Raw genomic sequence first — 16,423 nt, forward strand, 5'->3', positions numbered from 1 at the left:
TCTAAACGTCTTTTAAAGACCTCCAGGGATGGTGACTCCACCACTTCCCTGGGCAGCCTGTTCCAATGTATAACATCCCTTTCAGTAAAGAAGTTTTTCCTAAGATCCAACCTAAAACTCCCCTGGCACAACTTTAGCCCATTCCCCCTCGTCCTGTCACCAGGCACGTGAGAGAACAGACCAACCCCCACCTCGCTACAGCCTCCTTTAAGGTACCTGTAGAGAGCAATAAGGTCGCCCCTGAGCCTCCTCTTCTCCAGGCTGAACAAGCCCAGCTCTCTCAGCCGCTCCTCGTAGGACTTGTTCTCCAGGCCCCTCACCAGCTTCGTCGCCCTTCTTTGGACCCGCTCAAGCACCTCGATGTCCTTCTTGTAGTGAGGGGCCCAAAACTGAACACAGTACTCGAGGTGCGGCCTCACCAGAGCTGAGTACAGGGGGACGATCACCTCCCTAGCCCTGCTGGCCACACTGCTTCTTACACAAGCCAGGATGCTGTTGGCCTTCTTGGCCACCTGAGCACACTGCTGGCTCATATTCAGCCCACTAAACCTTGCATTTAATAAGATTAAATGTAACATTTAGAAGTATAATTGTATCACTCTGTAGAAATAAAAAGGTATTTTTCACATATTCAGAAAGCAAAATCTGGGTTTCAGCTAGAAAAAATAATCTGTCTGAGATGAGAGGGACGGGATAAGCCAGGTACTGGGACTGCCTGGGAATGGCGCTCAGGCTTCCTGCCCAGCAGGGCCCTCTATCCAGTCTGCATGAGCTCTGTGTCTCTCCTGTGACCTTTTCTTTGGCACGTCCAGACTTCTCTTGGCCCACTGTGGGATATCACCATTCTTGTATTTTCATCGTGGGTATTAGACAGGCTTACCTAGAAAAAAATATTTGTCAGCTTTACAAATGCACTCTACAGGCGCTCTGCAGCACAGCCTGAGTGCAGTCTGCATCCATCTACCTGCTCCTGGTTTCCAGGCTGTCGCTTTTCAGCATTTTCTGTTTCTGCTCCTGGTTCCCTGCTCGTGCTGCTGTGTGCATCGTGAGGAGCCCCTGCAGCCCTGCGTGCACAGCTCCTCCTGCAGGGCCGCCCTGGGAGCCAGGGCTCTACCTCCTCTTGCTCCCTGTCCCCTAAATATAGAGCCTCCCTCTCCACACCTATCTCTGAAGCGTTCGTTCCTCTCCATCCATCAGCCTCAGCCCCTGATGCCTCCTTGACGGCTCCATTAAACACACACTCCACAGCAGCTATATTTAGAAGTCATGAAGAGAACAAGCCTTTGGGCTGCGGACAGCCCATAAATCCAGCTCCCTTCACGAAATCACCATTTTTCTATCTGGAATGAGATCGATAGGGATGTTTGCAGATGAGGTACACGTGTCTGTGCATGCGTGGATGGGAGGCAGGAGATGAAGGAAGAGGAGGCACAGTACGGTAGAGAAAGGGGAAGGAGAAAGGACTAAAACGAAGGTGCATGGGGCAGGGGTAGTGGGGCTTTCTGAGGGCCCTCGTGAGCAGAAATGAGAGGCCAGAGGAGAGGGGAAACCTGCCTGGAGTGGGGCTTGTGCTGCAGCAGCGTGTTTTTTACCCCACAGGCACCGAAAGGGACTGCAGATGTCTCTGTGCTGAGACCCTCTGCGTACCTCGAGGCAGAGGTGGATGTGCTCACCTCAGCTGGCATGGTCTGCTCAGCTTGCCCTGTTCCAGTACCTCCACAAGGGCCTGCTCACCTCTCTCTCTTCACTACCCGCTTCCCATTTTTATTTCATCCATGTCAACTTGTTACTGTGGGTGCCAACACCCTCACAGGCACGTTGGCCGTAGGTGTCATCCTGGTGCTTTCGGGGGATCTTAGGTCTCCACAGCGCTACCCCCCTCCCTCTGTGTGGGATCCCAGTGGTGCTGCTGGCGTGCAGGTGGAGCTGGGGCTGCTGCTGGGGGCTGCTCCCTGCTGCTGGGGCCTTCTCCCTGCTGCTGGGGGCTGCTCCCCGCTGCTGGGGGCTGCTCCCTGCTGTGGTGCTTCCCTGGCAGCATGCCGGCCCTGGCCGGGGCTCCTGGTGCCACCTTCCCTCCTCGTGCTCGTACTGCGGTGGTAGAGGTCGGGCATCCCCACCTGGAGCTGGGAGCTGACAGGTGAGGAGGATCTGGAGCAAGGTGCGAAGCTGCCTCAGGTGACTTCCAAGCGCAGGTGCGGGGCTGTCTCCTTCGCAGCCGCCCGGTGGCTGCGCTGCGCTCTGCGCCCCCCAGCCCCTGTCGCTGTGACTAACTGCCCGCTTCTCTGGCACAGCCGCTCCCGGGACCGCGCCGACGGGGCTCGGGGGAAGGTGGCCAGCCCGGAGGACCCGCGGGGCGCCCCCCGCGGTAACGCCGCCGGGCCGCGGACGGGGCTGGGGGGGCCCCGGCGGCGCCGTGGAGCGCGGGCGGCCCCTGCCGGCGGCAGCCCCGAGCCGCGGCCCCCCCGGCACGGCGCGGAGCGGGGTCACGGACACCTGGGCTGGAAGAGAAATCCGCGATCACCTCGTGCAAGCTCTGACCTGACACTGACAATCCGGCACTAAATCACATCACTGAAAAATACGGCACGGGGCGGTACGGGGCGGTACGCGTGCTTGTCCCTGCCACAGCGCTGCTCCCTCACGTACACAGTGAGGCTTGTGCAAAAAATAGGAACTGGAAACGCGTGAGATGAAGCCGGAGCAAACACTGCTGAAAAAGTTTTTGTCGACACTGCAAAAAGCACGTTATTGCCACGCCACACTGGCTTGTGGCGCACACCCCGCTTGGGAGGCCGCTGAGGCGTGCCTGGAGGCGTCTGGTGTGGTGGGGAGGAAAGCCGGGACCATGGCACAGGGCGGTACCTGGCAGGGACGTGATAAGGCTGCTCTTCTGAGAAAAATCTAAAAAAAATAAAAAGAGGACATGAGAAAGAAAAATAAATAAATAAATAAATAAAGCTATGTTTGGCAAATTAATATCTAAACTTTGGTGAAGGCAGTTGTTCGTTTAATGCTGAGGGCGAGGTTCCCCCAGAGCAGGATATCTTTGTCAAAGTACGTGCCTCTTTTGCACAGAAGCCTCTTTGGGAGAGGAGATGCAAAGCCAAATCTCCAGACACAGCCTCTGGTAGCGGAGGACAGCCCGCGCCTGCTGGGGAGCTGTGAGGGTGCAGAGAAGGCGTGCTGGCTGTGGCACAGCAGCTGCTGATGCATCAGGGGCTGTCACCTGTCCCCACGGAGGGCAGTTGGCGCTGGGACCCCTGTAGCAGCATTTCCATTTACCAGCTTAGGACAGCAGTGATGCTTCCTTCTGATCACAAGACCAAAGTGAAAGGTTTCAAAGTGCATCCTGTCCTGAGTTTAAAACAAGCTTCCTTAGGTTGGCAGCGTTGCAATGACAGTAAGAACTCCTGTCCCTCTACTTTTGTAGTCCCTTCTTGCTGGCTTTTGTCATTTTGAATTCCAAAGTAGGTGAAAGCAAACATTTATTTTGTGTTGTTTCCACTTTGGGTGCAAACAGCGTGTTTTTCTACTGAAGAGAAAAGTGAGGCTCATCTGTGTTTTACTCTTAATCTCTTCTTCCCCCTTCATTCCCCTTCTGACTGCCCTACTCAGCCTGCTAAAAGACATTCCCTGACATTCCCTATCTACATCAGGTCATCAGCCTGCCTGATGTTGTAGCCAGTAATGCAGTGAGCACCACCAGGTGCTTCAAAAGAAAGCAGTGACAAAGGCAAATGGAGTGACCTGATGGTTTGGTGTCCTGCCACCATCCTAGTGTAGCCGTGTATGAGTTGGTTCAATGTGATGTTCTCAGTCTGGTTAGAGCAAGGCTTCAATTGCTCCCTGCAGCTTAAGGCTTGCATATTAATTTTGGGTCATGCAAATAAATTCATTTTTGGTAGTGTGATGCAAATTTCTTCTGGGTTAGGAAAATGATAACTGGGAATGTCCAGCTTAAGTTCTTACACAGTTAAATGAAACACTTAAGTTCTCCCTGTCACATTTCAGCCAGTGGCTGCCAGCCACGTTACAGTGGCTGCAGTGGCATCCATGTGCACTAGCCATGACTCAAGCTGCCTTTCATCAGCGCCCAGCAGCCTGGAGGCCCAAGCATCTCTTCTCTGGTTGGCTTTGGAGTTCTCCGGGAGCCTGTGGGCTCCTGTCTTTGCCCTGAAGTGTCAGGTCAGGCTGGCAGCTTCTCTGGCTTTTTCCACAGTTCTGAGGCAAGTAGACTCAGGAATTGTTACACCCGAAAGGGGATATTTGGTCCATGTGTGGCCTGAAGAGCCCGAAGCACTGACTTGGCCAAAGAGCTTCTGGGGTGGTGCTGCTGGTTCACGCATGAGTGGCAACAGAAGCCTCTCTGGGTTCCTGGCTTTCCTTCCTCGTACCTCCTGTGCACCCGGAGATCTCAGTGACCACCTGATGAGATGAAGGCTCACTGGAGTTGTTACCAATTTCACTGTGGGAACTGCATCCACATCGCTTGAGATGCATAAAATTCAAGTGGCCAAACAGCAAAGGGACAAAATCTGGCTTGGGACATGGAGTATGTCTTTGCCTTACTGGGGCTGGTTCTCCTCTTTGGCTCTACTTTGGAGTTTGGTGAGATTTGATGCTTCAGTGTGGTATGTCAAAATCTCTGGGTTCAAAAGTCCAGGTGAAGAGATCTTACATTCACTGATGCTGTTTGTGTGCATATGGGACTGTACACGGGTATGCATGGGACTGATCACATTGACACGTCTGCACACAGATTATTGTGTTTATTAATTAATGTTTGCATGAAAGCAAGGTTCACTGTATACACGTAGAGAAAACAGAGGCAATGATATGTGTTATTTTTCTCTCATCTTTGTGATGTGTCTTTTCTCTTGTAGAAACCAGAGAAGACAGGACAAAGCGTCTCTTCCGACATTATACTGTGGGCTCTTACGACAATTTCACCTCTCACAGGTAAGCATCAGCATCTTTGCTTTGTGATCATAAGGAGATTCATTTCCATGCAAAGAGCATCTCCTTTTTCTGACTAAGCAGTACGTGTCATGTTAATTTTATGGGAAGGAAACTTTCTGGCTGTTTCAGTCAATTCATTTGCAGTCTAAACTGTAAGTCCTAGATGAGGCTTGCTTGAATAAAATGTTGAAACTGAACAGGGCAGTCTGGCTTGTGTCTTAGTTTAGAAACAAGTGTCCAGGAGGTTTTGTGGTGTGCTCCAGGAATTGAAGGAAGTGGATTGGATGCAGATGGAGGATTATGGCTCTTATGAAGGAGAAGAGGATGCTGTTGTGCAGGCGGTGACATGCAGAGTGCTGTCACTTGAGCCTGTTGGCAGTACTGAATGTGCTCTCTGGACTACGGGGATGTTCACCCGGGGTGTTCCAGTATGTGGCACTCACAGAGTGTTAGGGGTTGGACGGGACCTTGATCTAGTCCAATCGAGTGTACTCACTTCGGCAGGGAGACTGACATTCGGGAAAACGGTCAGGTTTGATTCTGAAGTAAGCTTGGACTCTATCATGAAAGTAGGGGTGATGCTGCTCTTTTGTATGTGGTTTGAGCGTGTGTGGCTGGTGGACATGTTCGCAGGAGACTGAGCTGTAGGAGTGGCTCTACTTTTTGGATTCAAGAGAGCGCTTTTGACACAGGGTTTGTGTGTAATGTGCTTGAGGGGTAAATGTAGTTACTCTGTGGGATGCACTCCCTACTTGCAGTCAGGCTTCATTGCTATTTCAAGCTGTTGGTCATTAAAGTAATTGGATGGGCATTATTGCTTATGAAATAAGCATGAATGACGTGAAAGGAGCAAATTGTGATAATTCATTATGCAAAATTAAGTTATCCTGAAGTCTTCGAGTTTACCAGCAAAGCAGTGAATGTATTCTTTGTTCTGAGCTACTTATCCTAAATCTGTCTCCATGGCTCTCAACACTTTTTTGCTCAAAGTTATGGGTGTAACTTGTTTGGCTTTTCAAAATTCCTGTGACATGCTTCTTCAGAGCTGTTTATATTCTTAACTGATCATGGGACAAAAGTGAAAATGCTGCTATGACTCAGAAAACAGCGAAGAATAAGAATGGAGGGGGAAAAACATTCAATTTCCATCGTAGCCAAATGCTACACGGAACTCAGAGAGTCTGTGCTGGGGTCACTGGTTGCACTAGGTCTTGAAAAGGGCAGGAAATAGGTCAAAATTTGCAGATTATTCAAAATTCTTAAGGAAGACAAGGGCAGATGGATGAGATTGCATCAAGCTGGGTCAATAAACAGTGGGATAATAGAATAAATTTATTTTGCAACGTGAAAGATAGCACACATCCAAAGAAACACTGCAAGGTACTCTTGCCTATTAAAGATTCTTCATGTCTTTGTAATTGCTTAGGAATAAAAGATCTGACATCACTGTGATACCACAGTGAAAACATCTTCTTTAATACCAAGACATTCACAAAGAGGCAATCGAGTAGGTCAGAAAATACAATTAAAGCTATTGTGTAGGAGGGCAATAGGAGAAGGCTCACCTTTGGATTTCCAGGGGAACCTGCTCTCAAGTCCATGCTGTTGAACCTGCTTGGTTCCTTTCCACATCGTTTATGCATGGTGAGCTAACAAAATTAGTTAACACTTCTAAGGTTGTTAGGGCTGTAAAAAAAATGGAGTTTAGCTGCAGAACAATCACACAGTACTGAAAATAGTGACACTGGGTACTGAGCAGCTAAACTCCAATGCAGAAAATAAAAGGTAATGCATATAAGCAAAAAAGCAGTAGTAGTATTCTGTGTTCAGTGGAGGTGTTGGACTGACTTCTCCTGCTCAGGAACAAGATTTGGGGATTACTTCAATTCCAGGACAAACCTGGAAAAGGAAATTTATTTTTTGGAGTTGTTAAGAAAGGAAAACAGAACAAAATGGAAAACATGAATATTAGTGTCTGTATAACTCTGCACTGTGCAAGTATCTTGAAACCAGCATCCAGTTTTGATCTTTCAGATCAAACGTAGTTGTCGAAAAGCTGTCAGGGAAAACTAACAGGTGCTCAAAATTGTGAAACGTCTTCTGTAAGGGTGAGACTGAATAGACTGAAACACTCATGGTTGGAAGATGTTGGTGAAGAAGGGTCTTGGTGAAAGTTCATAAATAAGTGATATGGAAAAGGTGAACCAGAGGTAGTTGATCTCCGTCTTTTCAGTGCAAGAACATGAGGTACTGAATGAATTAAGTACATGGAATGCTAAAAGTGAAAAAAAGGAGGAGGTTCTTCATGTAACATACAATTAAACCGTGCAACTCCTTGCTAAGTGACATTCAGAGTGCTAAAAATTGACACAGGTTCAGAAAGCAGCGGGACAAATCAGAGGAAGAAAAATCCATTGCAGGCTTCTGAATACGAAGAGATGGGCTCTGACTCAGGAATTCAGTTAGTCATGCAGCAGCAGAGGTTAGGGACACGTAGTACAGCAGCACTGCTCTACAGTTACTCTGTTGTAATTTCCTCACCATGTTCCTATGGTTAGCTGGTGCTAGGAAGTCAGGAGGATTCCTGGCCTGCCCCTTGATGGCTGTTGTGAGCTAGGGGCAAAGCAGGCTTTTCTCTGAAGCCCAAGGTGAAGTTCCCCAGAGAGCAGATTTCAAGGCATTGCTGCCTTCTTGATGTCCTATGTGGCTGCTGAAATGGCTTTGTGGGCAGGCACCTGGCCAATAGTAGTCCTGTTCCTTGGCTCTGAGCTCTTCACTCTGATAATAGAGGAAGCCTGGGCATCTGACCTGATTGTCTCAAGAGCAGACTCTTCAGAGATCTGTGTGACAGAATTCCATGGGATGCCATCCTGGGGGGAGGAGAGGTCCAAGAGAGCTCACTGATGCTCCAGGATCACCTCCTCTGAGCTCAGGAATGGTCCATCAGGAGAAATAGGAAAATAGATGGGTCAACAGGAGGCCTGTGTGGATGAACAAGGAGATCCTCACTAAACTCAGACAGAAGAAGGATGTGTCCAAGGGGAAGAAGCAGGGAGAAGTGACGTGGGGGGATCTGGCTGATGATGTTGCAAGGTGCTGTCCTGACAGGAGAGGTGCTCCAGCCCTCTGATCGTCCTCATGGTAATGAAGGTGACTGAGAGTAGTCAGCCTGGATTTGTGAAGGGGAAATCCTGCTTTACCAAGCTGATGACTTTCTGCAATGAGGTGACTGTCTTACTGGATGTAGGAAGAGCAGAGGATGTTGTTTATCTTGACTTGAGCAGGCTTTTGATACTTTCTTCCATAACATCCTCAAAGATGCACTGTCAAATGTATTTCCATAACTAGATAGCAAGGTGGATTTGACAACTGCGTGAATGACTGAGTCCAAAGGGTTGTGATCAGTGGTACAAAGTCCAGCTGGAGGCCAGTCACTACTGAAATACCCCAGAGGTTGATACTGGGGTCAATAGTGTTCAACATCATAAATACAGTGGGTGATGGGGCAGAGTGCACCCTCAGCACCTTTGCAGATGATGCCAAACTGGCTGCTATACCAGAGGGTCATGCTGCCATCCAGAGGGACATGGACAGGTGGAGAGATGAGCTGACAAGAACCTAATGCAGTTTGGCCAAGGGAAATGCAAAGTCCTGCATCCGGAGAAAAACAACCCCAGGCACCGGGATATGCTGGGGGGCACCCAGCTGGAAAACAGCTCTGCAGAAAAGGTCCTGGGCGTCCTGGTGGGCACTGAGCTAAACAGGGGCCAGCAGTTCCCTGCGTGAAGTAAACCAAAAGCTGTACTTAGAGAAAGGTGCTCACCTTGTAGTCTGTGGGCTGTAGCTTGCAGCAGAGTGATCTCCTCTGGCTCTGGCCTGTTCCTGTTTTCCCTCTGACCTGAGGGAAATCCGCAGAAATGTTTGTAGGAAGGTGCAGTGCAGTGGAGGGAGGGTACTGGGAAGGACAGCAGACTGGAATGGTCTTGCACGAGAGAATAAGTAGCTGTCCCATCTGTCTTATAACTTGGCATCCAGGGACCCTCATGAAATGAGGGCAAAATGGGGACAAAATGGTGGCAGTTTTTCTCATGGTGGCAGTTTTGCCCATAGTGGTCCTGTTACTCCAGAATCAACTGGGGTGGAGGGGAGTAAGTCAGGTAATTGCATATGTGTATGTCTTTAACTGCACACCTTAGACAAGATAATGCATCTTTCCATCTTAAAGTTCCCTGGGACTGCGTGTTAGGGGATACAAAGCCTCTCTGGACCTGTCCCCAGTTATTTATGGCTTCTTGCAGATGATAGTCCCACTGGTCTTGGCACTCCCAGGCAGTCAGTGCGTGCAAAGTACGGGTATGCTGGACTGCTTTGCCAAAGTGTGACCTGGGTGTGCTGGGATCACAGTAACAATGCTAAGCCTGGATGTGGAAACTGGGGGTTTTGACAGATTTTGGTTGTTTAAATTGAAACAGATTGGATGATTTTAGCTGTTGTCCCATAACACAGTGCATAGTCATGCAACATAGAAGCATGAAGATGGCCCCTCTGGAGCATGGCAAAGACCCTTCAGGCCAGTATTGTGTGTTGCCCCGTGGCCAGTGGCAGTGCTTGGTGCAGCAATGAGTACAGAATAAGCACATTTCAGTAACTCCCCAAAATACTATTCCTGCCTGCAGCAGTTTACTGTTCAGAGTCTTCCTGTGCCAGAGGCAGTGTCCTTGTATTTAATAGCCTTTAATGGATCGTTATTCCATCAATTTGCCTCGTGACATGTAACTCGAGTGCTTTCACTCTCTCTCTTGAAATGGAGAAAGGGACGGGATTGCCTTTGGTGGAGACGGTGAGACAGAGGTGGTGCTGAGCGGTGCGGTGCATGCGTCTGCTGCTCCTGCTGTGTCAAAATACTTGCAGCACGCTGATAGGAAATCAGAAAGAAGTTTGTTAAAGCATATAAGCTTTGTTCACTGAAAGCAGAAACAAAACATACCCTCGCCATTCAGTTAGGGAAAACCAACCCAGGGTAAGACAGGTAACTGCAGCTGCTGCCTGCCCTGAGGCTGCGTGTTGGCTTTGCTGATGCCTGTGCAGCGCCCATGACCCTGTCTGAAGGCCTGGAGGCAGCTGATGTGAAAAACACCATTCAGCCATCCTGACAGCAAAAAACACCCCGGGACAGGAGCAGCACCTTTCCATTTCCATGGAGCCACATCAGCTCTCTTCCCTGGAGTCCACCGTGTGGCTGGCGCTGGCCGCTGGCATTGCAGCGTGGCACCGAGCACGGGGAGCAGAGCCTTCAGAGGGGCACATCTCAGCGGCGTTTCGGGATCGAAATGGAGTTCGGACTCGAGAGGAGGCAGAATGGCATGTGTGGTATGGGGATTCACATGCTGGTTTTAGGATTGCCTTAATAAATAGGATAAATGGATTCTTTTTTTCCTGTTCTTCACAGCTCCATTCCCCTGTGCTGCTCAGGTCAAGGAGATAGAAGAGGGTGGATGGGGAGAAGGTGTTTTTAGTTTGCTTTTATTTCTCCCTGGTCTGGTCTGCTATCAGAGGCAATACATTATATTAATCTCCTTATGCTGTCTGTTTTGCCTGTGGCGGTAATTGGTGAGTGTCTCCCTGTCCTTATCTCAGCTCATGAGCCCTTTTAAATGGTATTTTCTCCCCCTGTTCCTTTGAGGAGAGGGAGTGAGAGAGCGGTACATTGTAACTTAGCTGCCCATCAGTGTGAAATCACCACAATTAAACACTTGAACCAATAGATCCCTTCAGAGCAGAGATCAAGAAGTAACTAAGATGCTGTAAGATCTGTGCAGCAGACATTAACATGATTTGCAGGCAAGTGCTTATTCCGTCAACTCTGACTTCACTGGAGGTCTCAGACGTGGGAGAAGATTAACATAATGACAATGTTTGAGGAACAACTTAAAAGTACTTGAGAAAATTACACACAAGTGACTTTAGTTTTCAGAAAAAGCTTTTGAAATGGCTGAAGGTTTGAATGGATATCCTGTGAAATAGAGCAGGGAACAGCATTCACGTGCTGAATAGCAGATTTGGGAGGGGTGTGTAATTTACTCTTTTTTGCTTAATAAGGTGAAAAGAAAGCTACAAATACATGGAGGGATATATTTGAGAACATGAGAAGATAGTAGGCTATGTACTGAAAAAATGTCTTTCCTTTTGTGGAATCAGCCTCTAGGGAAGCAGTATTTCAGTTTTAAACCTCACTAGCACATTGCCAATAACAAATCATAGATAGGAGGTCTGCTTTGGAACAGGGTGAGAGATTGTTCTGGGGCAGGCTCCCCTCCTCTCACTTGATAACCATTCTGAAGCATAACAGCAGCTACAGAAGGAAGAAGGCAGGAGGCTGCTCCACGGCTGGGATGCACTCAAGGTCCCTGGGGGCAGCAAGAGCGTTCCCCAGACCTGTGGGGATGAGGAGTGTGAGATAGAGCTCAGCAAATATAATCTGGTCTGAAAGAGGAATAGGGTGAACAGGCAGCAAAGGTTGAGCTTGTGTTTATCAGAAGGAGGCAGTCGCAAGGGGAATTGAGTTCCCTGATGAACTGTGTTAAAGAAAGAGATTAAAGTGATTTGAAATTAACTCTGCAAAATTAAGAGCCCACATTCTACATGGCACAGCTGGGAAGAAAAAGAATCGGGAGCAACAGACAATTTAGGATTATTTTTTTATTCAATCATGGGGATTACCTGACCAGGGAGAGTGATTACAGCAGTCAGTATTCACAAGCCATCTGGATGGGTCTCCCTTAAAAGAGAGGAAAAATGTGAAGGAGTCACTAAGCAGAGATTTTTGTGCCTCAAAATGCTGTGACTGGCCAAAAATGTCGATGTGTGGAGTTACAGAATCATTTAGGTTGGAAGGGGTGTCTGGATACCTCTAGAACAACGTGCTGCTCGGAGCAGGGCCAGCTTTGCATGTCTCGAGGGCTGGCGGCCCCACAGCGTCCCTGGGCCTGTGATCTGGGTCTGTTTCTGGCACGAGGACACTTGTGCCCTCTCACTGTTCTGGTCTGTGCATGAAGCCTCATTTCCATCCCCGCGTGCCTCCAAGAGTTAGGCGGTTGCAGCGAGGTGTCCCCTCTGCCTGCTCTCCTCTAGGCTGAAGAAGCCCAGCTTTCTCTGTGTCTCCTTGTACACCATATGCTGTAGCCCCCAAATATTCTGGTGGATAGAGTGAGCAAATCAGTACTGTAAGTGATTGGTAAAATAACCTAGAAATCTTTGGGACTGCACCAATAACTGGCTATTTCTCCTTTCACCAACATGTAAGAGAACAGCAGCAGCGTTTTCCTGGTACAGAGTCACTTTGGTGGCTTTTGTTTCTTTTTCTCTAGGTCCTACTCAGAAACCATCCCCCTTGGAGGTGGTAGTTGTAGCTTTTACTCCTCCCCTGCTGATACTAGCGTTTCTGCTTGTGTCCCTCACCAGAATTGGCCATCTCCGTGCCCCACCTGTGTGTGGCCGTGTCCCGAGGCTGTTCTGCCTCTGGGGAGCCGGTGCGGTGCCGGTGGTCGCGGTGTGCAGGCCGCAAGCTGCTGTCCAGTCTTACAGATCAGACCAAGTAAAATGCTCTGAATTTCCTCGAGTTGTTTCATGGCCATGTGGGGCTCTGAGACAACTCCTTTTATTCCTTTCTGTGCTGCATTTTATTTGCTGGTTGCTTCTCTCTCGTCAGTCCCTGGTGTGCTGTTCGGATGAGATCGCTGCTGAAGTGTGCTGAGCGTCACGCAGGTGGAGCCCTTCCCGATGCTCCTGCACGTTCTAGGAGGCGAGCAGCAGGCAGGGAACTGGAAATAGCATCAGCTTTCTCTGTCGTTTGGGCTAATCAGCAAGCATTCTCTGAAAGAAGCTGTGCTACAGGCAGGGCTCAACAAGGAGCCTGAAAGAGGCCTGGGCAATGGCTTTACAGAGCGGGTCATCAAAAATATCCCCGCAAAAGGAGCTTATGCTTAGCAACTACAAGGGGGAATGAATTTTTGACAGATTTATTGTGCAACTTCAGCTGCTGACCAGTTCACTTTAGCTGGTCTGGAAGGGTGCCTGCTTTTGGTATATTACAGGAAACAGGGTTTATAGCGGTGAGCACATCTAGTTGGAAAAAAGTAATCTGCGCGGGGCTAGTGCAACGTTCATTTCTATAGCAACAGAAGTGTAGAGGGAGAAAATTAAATCTCTTATTGAAAAGGCTCCTATATAATCCACTTGTCAAATTAGCATACCTTCAAAATAGTCAGTGAAGATCTTTTGGGGAACAGTGACTTGTGGGACCACTTAACCTCTTTTACAGAAAGTTCCAATGGAATGGTAGAGTGAACTCCTATGAACCTGTTGCTTTTCCCCAAGCAGTCCTTCTGCTTGGAGTCATGTACTAGACTGCTCAGCTTTTTCTGAAATGAAGAATTTAGAATTGTAGAATTGGTGGGTAATGTGAGGTTTTGTGGCCAGTTTTTTACAAGAAACAGGACCAGATAGTGCTGCAATGAATTGGTTAAAGCAGAGTACAGCTAGCCAGTGTGAGATGGTAAAAAAGGTTCCCAAGCTGTGAACAACTACGGTTTTCAGAGATACTTTTTAATAATAAAAGGAGCATTGGAAAGGAGACCTGTCTACTAAACCATAATCATTTGCTTTCTCAGAAAGAGAGAAAGAAAGAGAAAGAGAGAGAGAGAGAGAGAGAGAGAGAGAGAGAGAAGAAAAGAAAGAGGAAGAAATAAAAGAAAGATCAGGAAAGCTAGTTAGCTTTGGAAATTAGGTTGGGGGAAAACGTGCAAACAACCTGTCTGCAAAGTAACCCTCTAGATGCACAAGAGTTAGGAGGGGCTCCTTGGGCTTTTCCTTTCTTTTTGTAGTTAAGCAAACGGTGCCATGCCTGTTGTTGCTGCAGTGAATACTGCTGTAGGTGAAATGCTGGAAAGAAGGGTTGATGGCAGGGTAGAGGGAAGGGAAGCACTCACCATCCTCAGCATTTGTCACGAGGCTTGTTCAGAGGAGTCCTGTTTTCCACGGGGTATTTGCGGTACGTTTTGGTTAAGGCAATACCAGGAACACAACCAGAGCTTGAACGAGGCAATGACTGGTTGGTCTGTCTGAAACTAAAGTCTTTCTGGCTCCTGGGGTCCTTGGGGTTGAAAGTCACTGAAGTGGATACCTGCTTGGTGATGGATTCCTTTAACAGCATTTTACTCCAAGCAGTTTTGGAGTCCATGTGGTTCTCATCGCTGGGTAGACTCATCATCTGGGCAGCAGCTAATAAAGGAAAGAAATAGAAAGTCTACTAAAATCCTGTTATACTTCTATGTAAATCCATAGTTTGACAATCTCTTGAAAAACACTTGCAGTTGTCATTTACCCATATCATAGAATCATAGAATATCCTGAGTTGGAAGGGACCCTTAAGGATCATCAAGTCCAACTCTTGACACCGCACAGGTCTACCCAAGTTCAGACCATGTGACTAAGTGCACAGTCCAATCTCTTCTTAAATTCAGTCAGGCTCGGTGCAGTGACCACTTCCCTGGGGAGCCTGTTCCAGTGTGCAACCACTCTCTCTGTGAAGAACCCCTTCCTGATGTCCAGCCTAAACTTCCCCTGCCTCAGCTTAACCCCATTCCCGCGGGTCCTGTCGCTGGTGTTAATGGAGAAAAGGTCTCCTGCCTCTCGACACCCCCTTACGAGGAAGTTGTAGACTGCGATGAGGTCTCCCCTCAGCCTCCTCTTCTCCAGGCTGAACAGGCCCAGTGCCCTCAGCCGTTCCTCGTACGTCTTCCCCTCCAGGCCTTTCACCATCTTCGTAGCCCTCCTCTGGACACTCTCCAACAGTTTCATGTCCTTTTTATACTGTGGTGCCCAGAACTGCACACAGTACTCGAGGTGAGGCCGCACCAGCGCAGAGTAGAGCGGGACAATCACCTCCCTCGACCTACTAGCGATGCCGTGCTTGATGCACCCCAGGACACGGTTGGCCCTCCTGGCTGCCAGGGCACACTGCTGGCTCATATTCAACTTGCTGTCTACCACGACCCCCAGATCCCTCTCTTCTAGGCTGCTCTCCAGCGTCTCATCGCCCAGTCTGTACGTGCAGCCAGGGTTTCCCCGTCCCAGGTGCAGGACCCGGCACTTGCTCTTATTGAACTTCATGCGGTTGGCGATCGCCCAGCTCTCCAACCTATCCAGATCCCTCTGCAAGGCCTTTCCACCCTCATTTGAGTCCACAACTCCTCCAAGTTTGGTGTCATCAGCAAACTTGCTCAAAATGCCTTCTATTCCTACATCCAGATCGTTTATAAAAATATTGAAAAGTACCGGCCCTAAAATGGAGCCTTGAGGGACCCCACTGGTGACCGCCCGCCAGCCTGACGCAGCCCCATTTACCATAACCCTTTGGGCCCTGCCCGTTAGCCAATTGCTCACCCATCGTATGATGTTTTTATTTAGCTGTATGCTGGACATTTTGTCCAGTAGGATCCTATGGGAAACCGTGTCAAAAGCCTTGCTGAAGTCCAAAAAAATCACATCAGCTGGTTTCCCTTGGTCCACCATACGGGTGATCTTATCATAAAAGGAAATCAGGTTAGTTAGGCAGGACCTACCCTATGAATCAGAGGAATTAGAAAAGGTTCAAAAGCAAGAAAAAGGGTGGCCCAAAGCAGGGAACATTTTTAATTTGAGGAAGGATTCAATAGCCTGGAACTCTTCAGCCTGGGGAAGAGGTACCAGAGAAAGATTTGACAGAGTTTTGTAGAATTATGAGTAGGCAAGAAGAAGGTGAATTTGGAACAATAGTTATTTCTTAGTACAAAGGAATGAGGTGGCACTCAGTGGAATTATCAAGCAGCAAGATTAAAATAAAACAAAGTACTCTGTCACACTGCAGGTGCTTATATTGTAGAATTTATTCCTTTTGTATGTTGTGGAGGCCAAAAATATAAATGCATTCAAAAAGTGCATGCAATATTACTGGACAGTAAGTTTGTGACCAAGAAACATTGTGACCTGGTCAGGGGCTGGAGAGGAGGAATTTAGTTACTAGCTTTGAGAAGCAGGGAGGGTGTTCCTAGAGTTGATCACTTATGCAATTTCTTAGGGTCTTGCCTTCGTTGTTTGTTGCTGGCCATTATTCATTAAAGGACACTGGTGTTGATGAACCAACCCCTAGTCTCCTGCAGAACCATTGTCCTTGTATTCTGGTTTACAAAAGGCCATTAAGTGGAAGGAATCAGTCTCTCTCTGTACTTTAGCATGGTGTGCATTTTAACACTCAAGACTAATTAAAAAAATAATCACAGATTCAAAAAAAAAGGTATGTTCTTGTTCCTTCATGCTAGGTGGAAGAATAAAATAAGTTAGAACGTGCTGGAGCTTTTTCATTTCTTCTCAGCCACCTTCAGAAATGAAGGACTTGGCTCTTTGAACATTTTACAGCTATCAAGCT

At 48.2% G+C, this 16,423-nt stretch overlaps 1 protein-coding gene across 3 annotated transcripts in view; it reads left to right on the forward strand.

The window, feature by feature from the left end:
• The window catches only part of SHANK3 (SH3 and multiple ankyrin repeat domains 3), a 363,910-nt gene that overhangs the window by 243,461 nt on the left and 104,026 nt on the right, over positions 1-16,423 (forward strand). For all 3 annotated transcript variants that reach the window (XM_038180780.2, XM_038180783.2, XM_072035934.1), the window contains one exon: positions 4,884-4,959. In XM_038180780.2, coding sequence (XP_038036708.2) covers positions 4,884-4,959 — 76 coding nt within the window. The remainder of the gene's footprint in view (positions 1-4,883; positions 4,960-16,423) is intronic.

Source organism: Anas platyrhynchos, chromosome 1 (genome assembly GCF_047663525.1).
Source record: "Anas platyrhynchos isolate ZD024472 breed Pekin duck chromosome 1, IASCAAS_PekinDuck_T2T, whole genome shotgun sequence".
NCBI classification, from domain to species: Eukaryota; Metazoa; Chordata; class Aves; order Anseriformes; family Anatidae; genus Anas; species Anas platyrhynchos.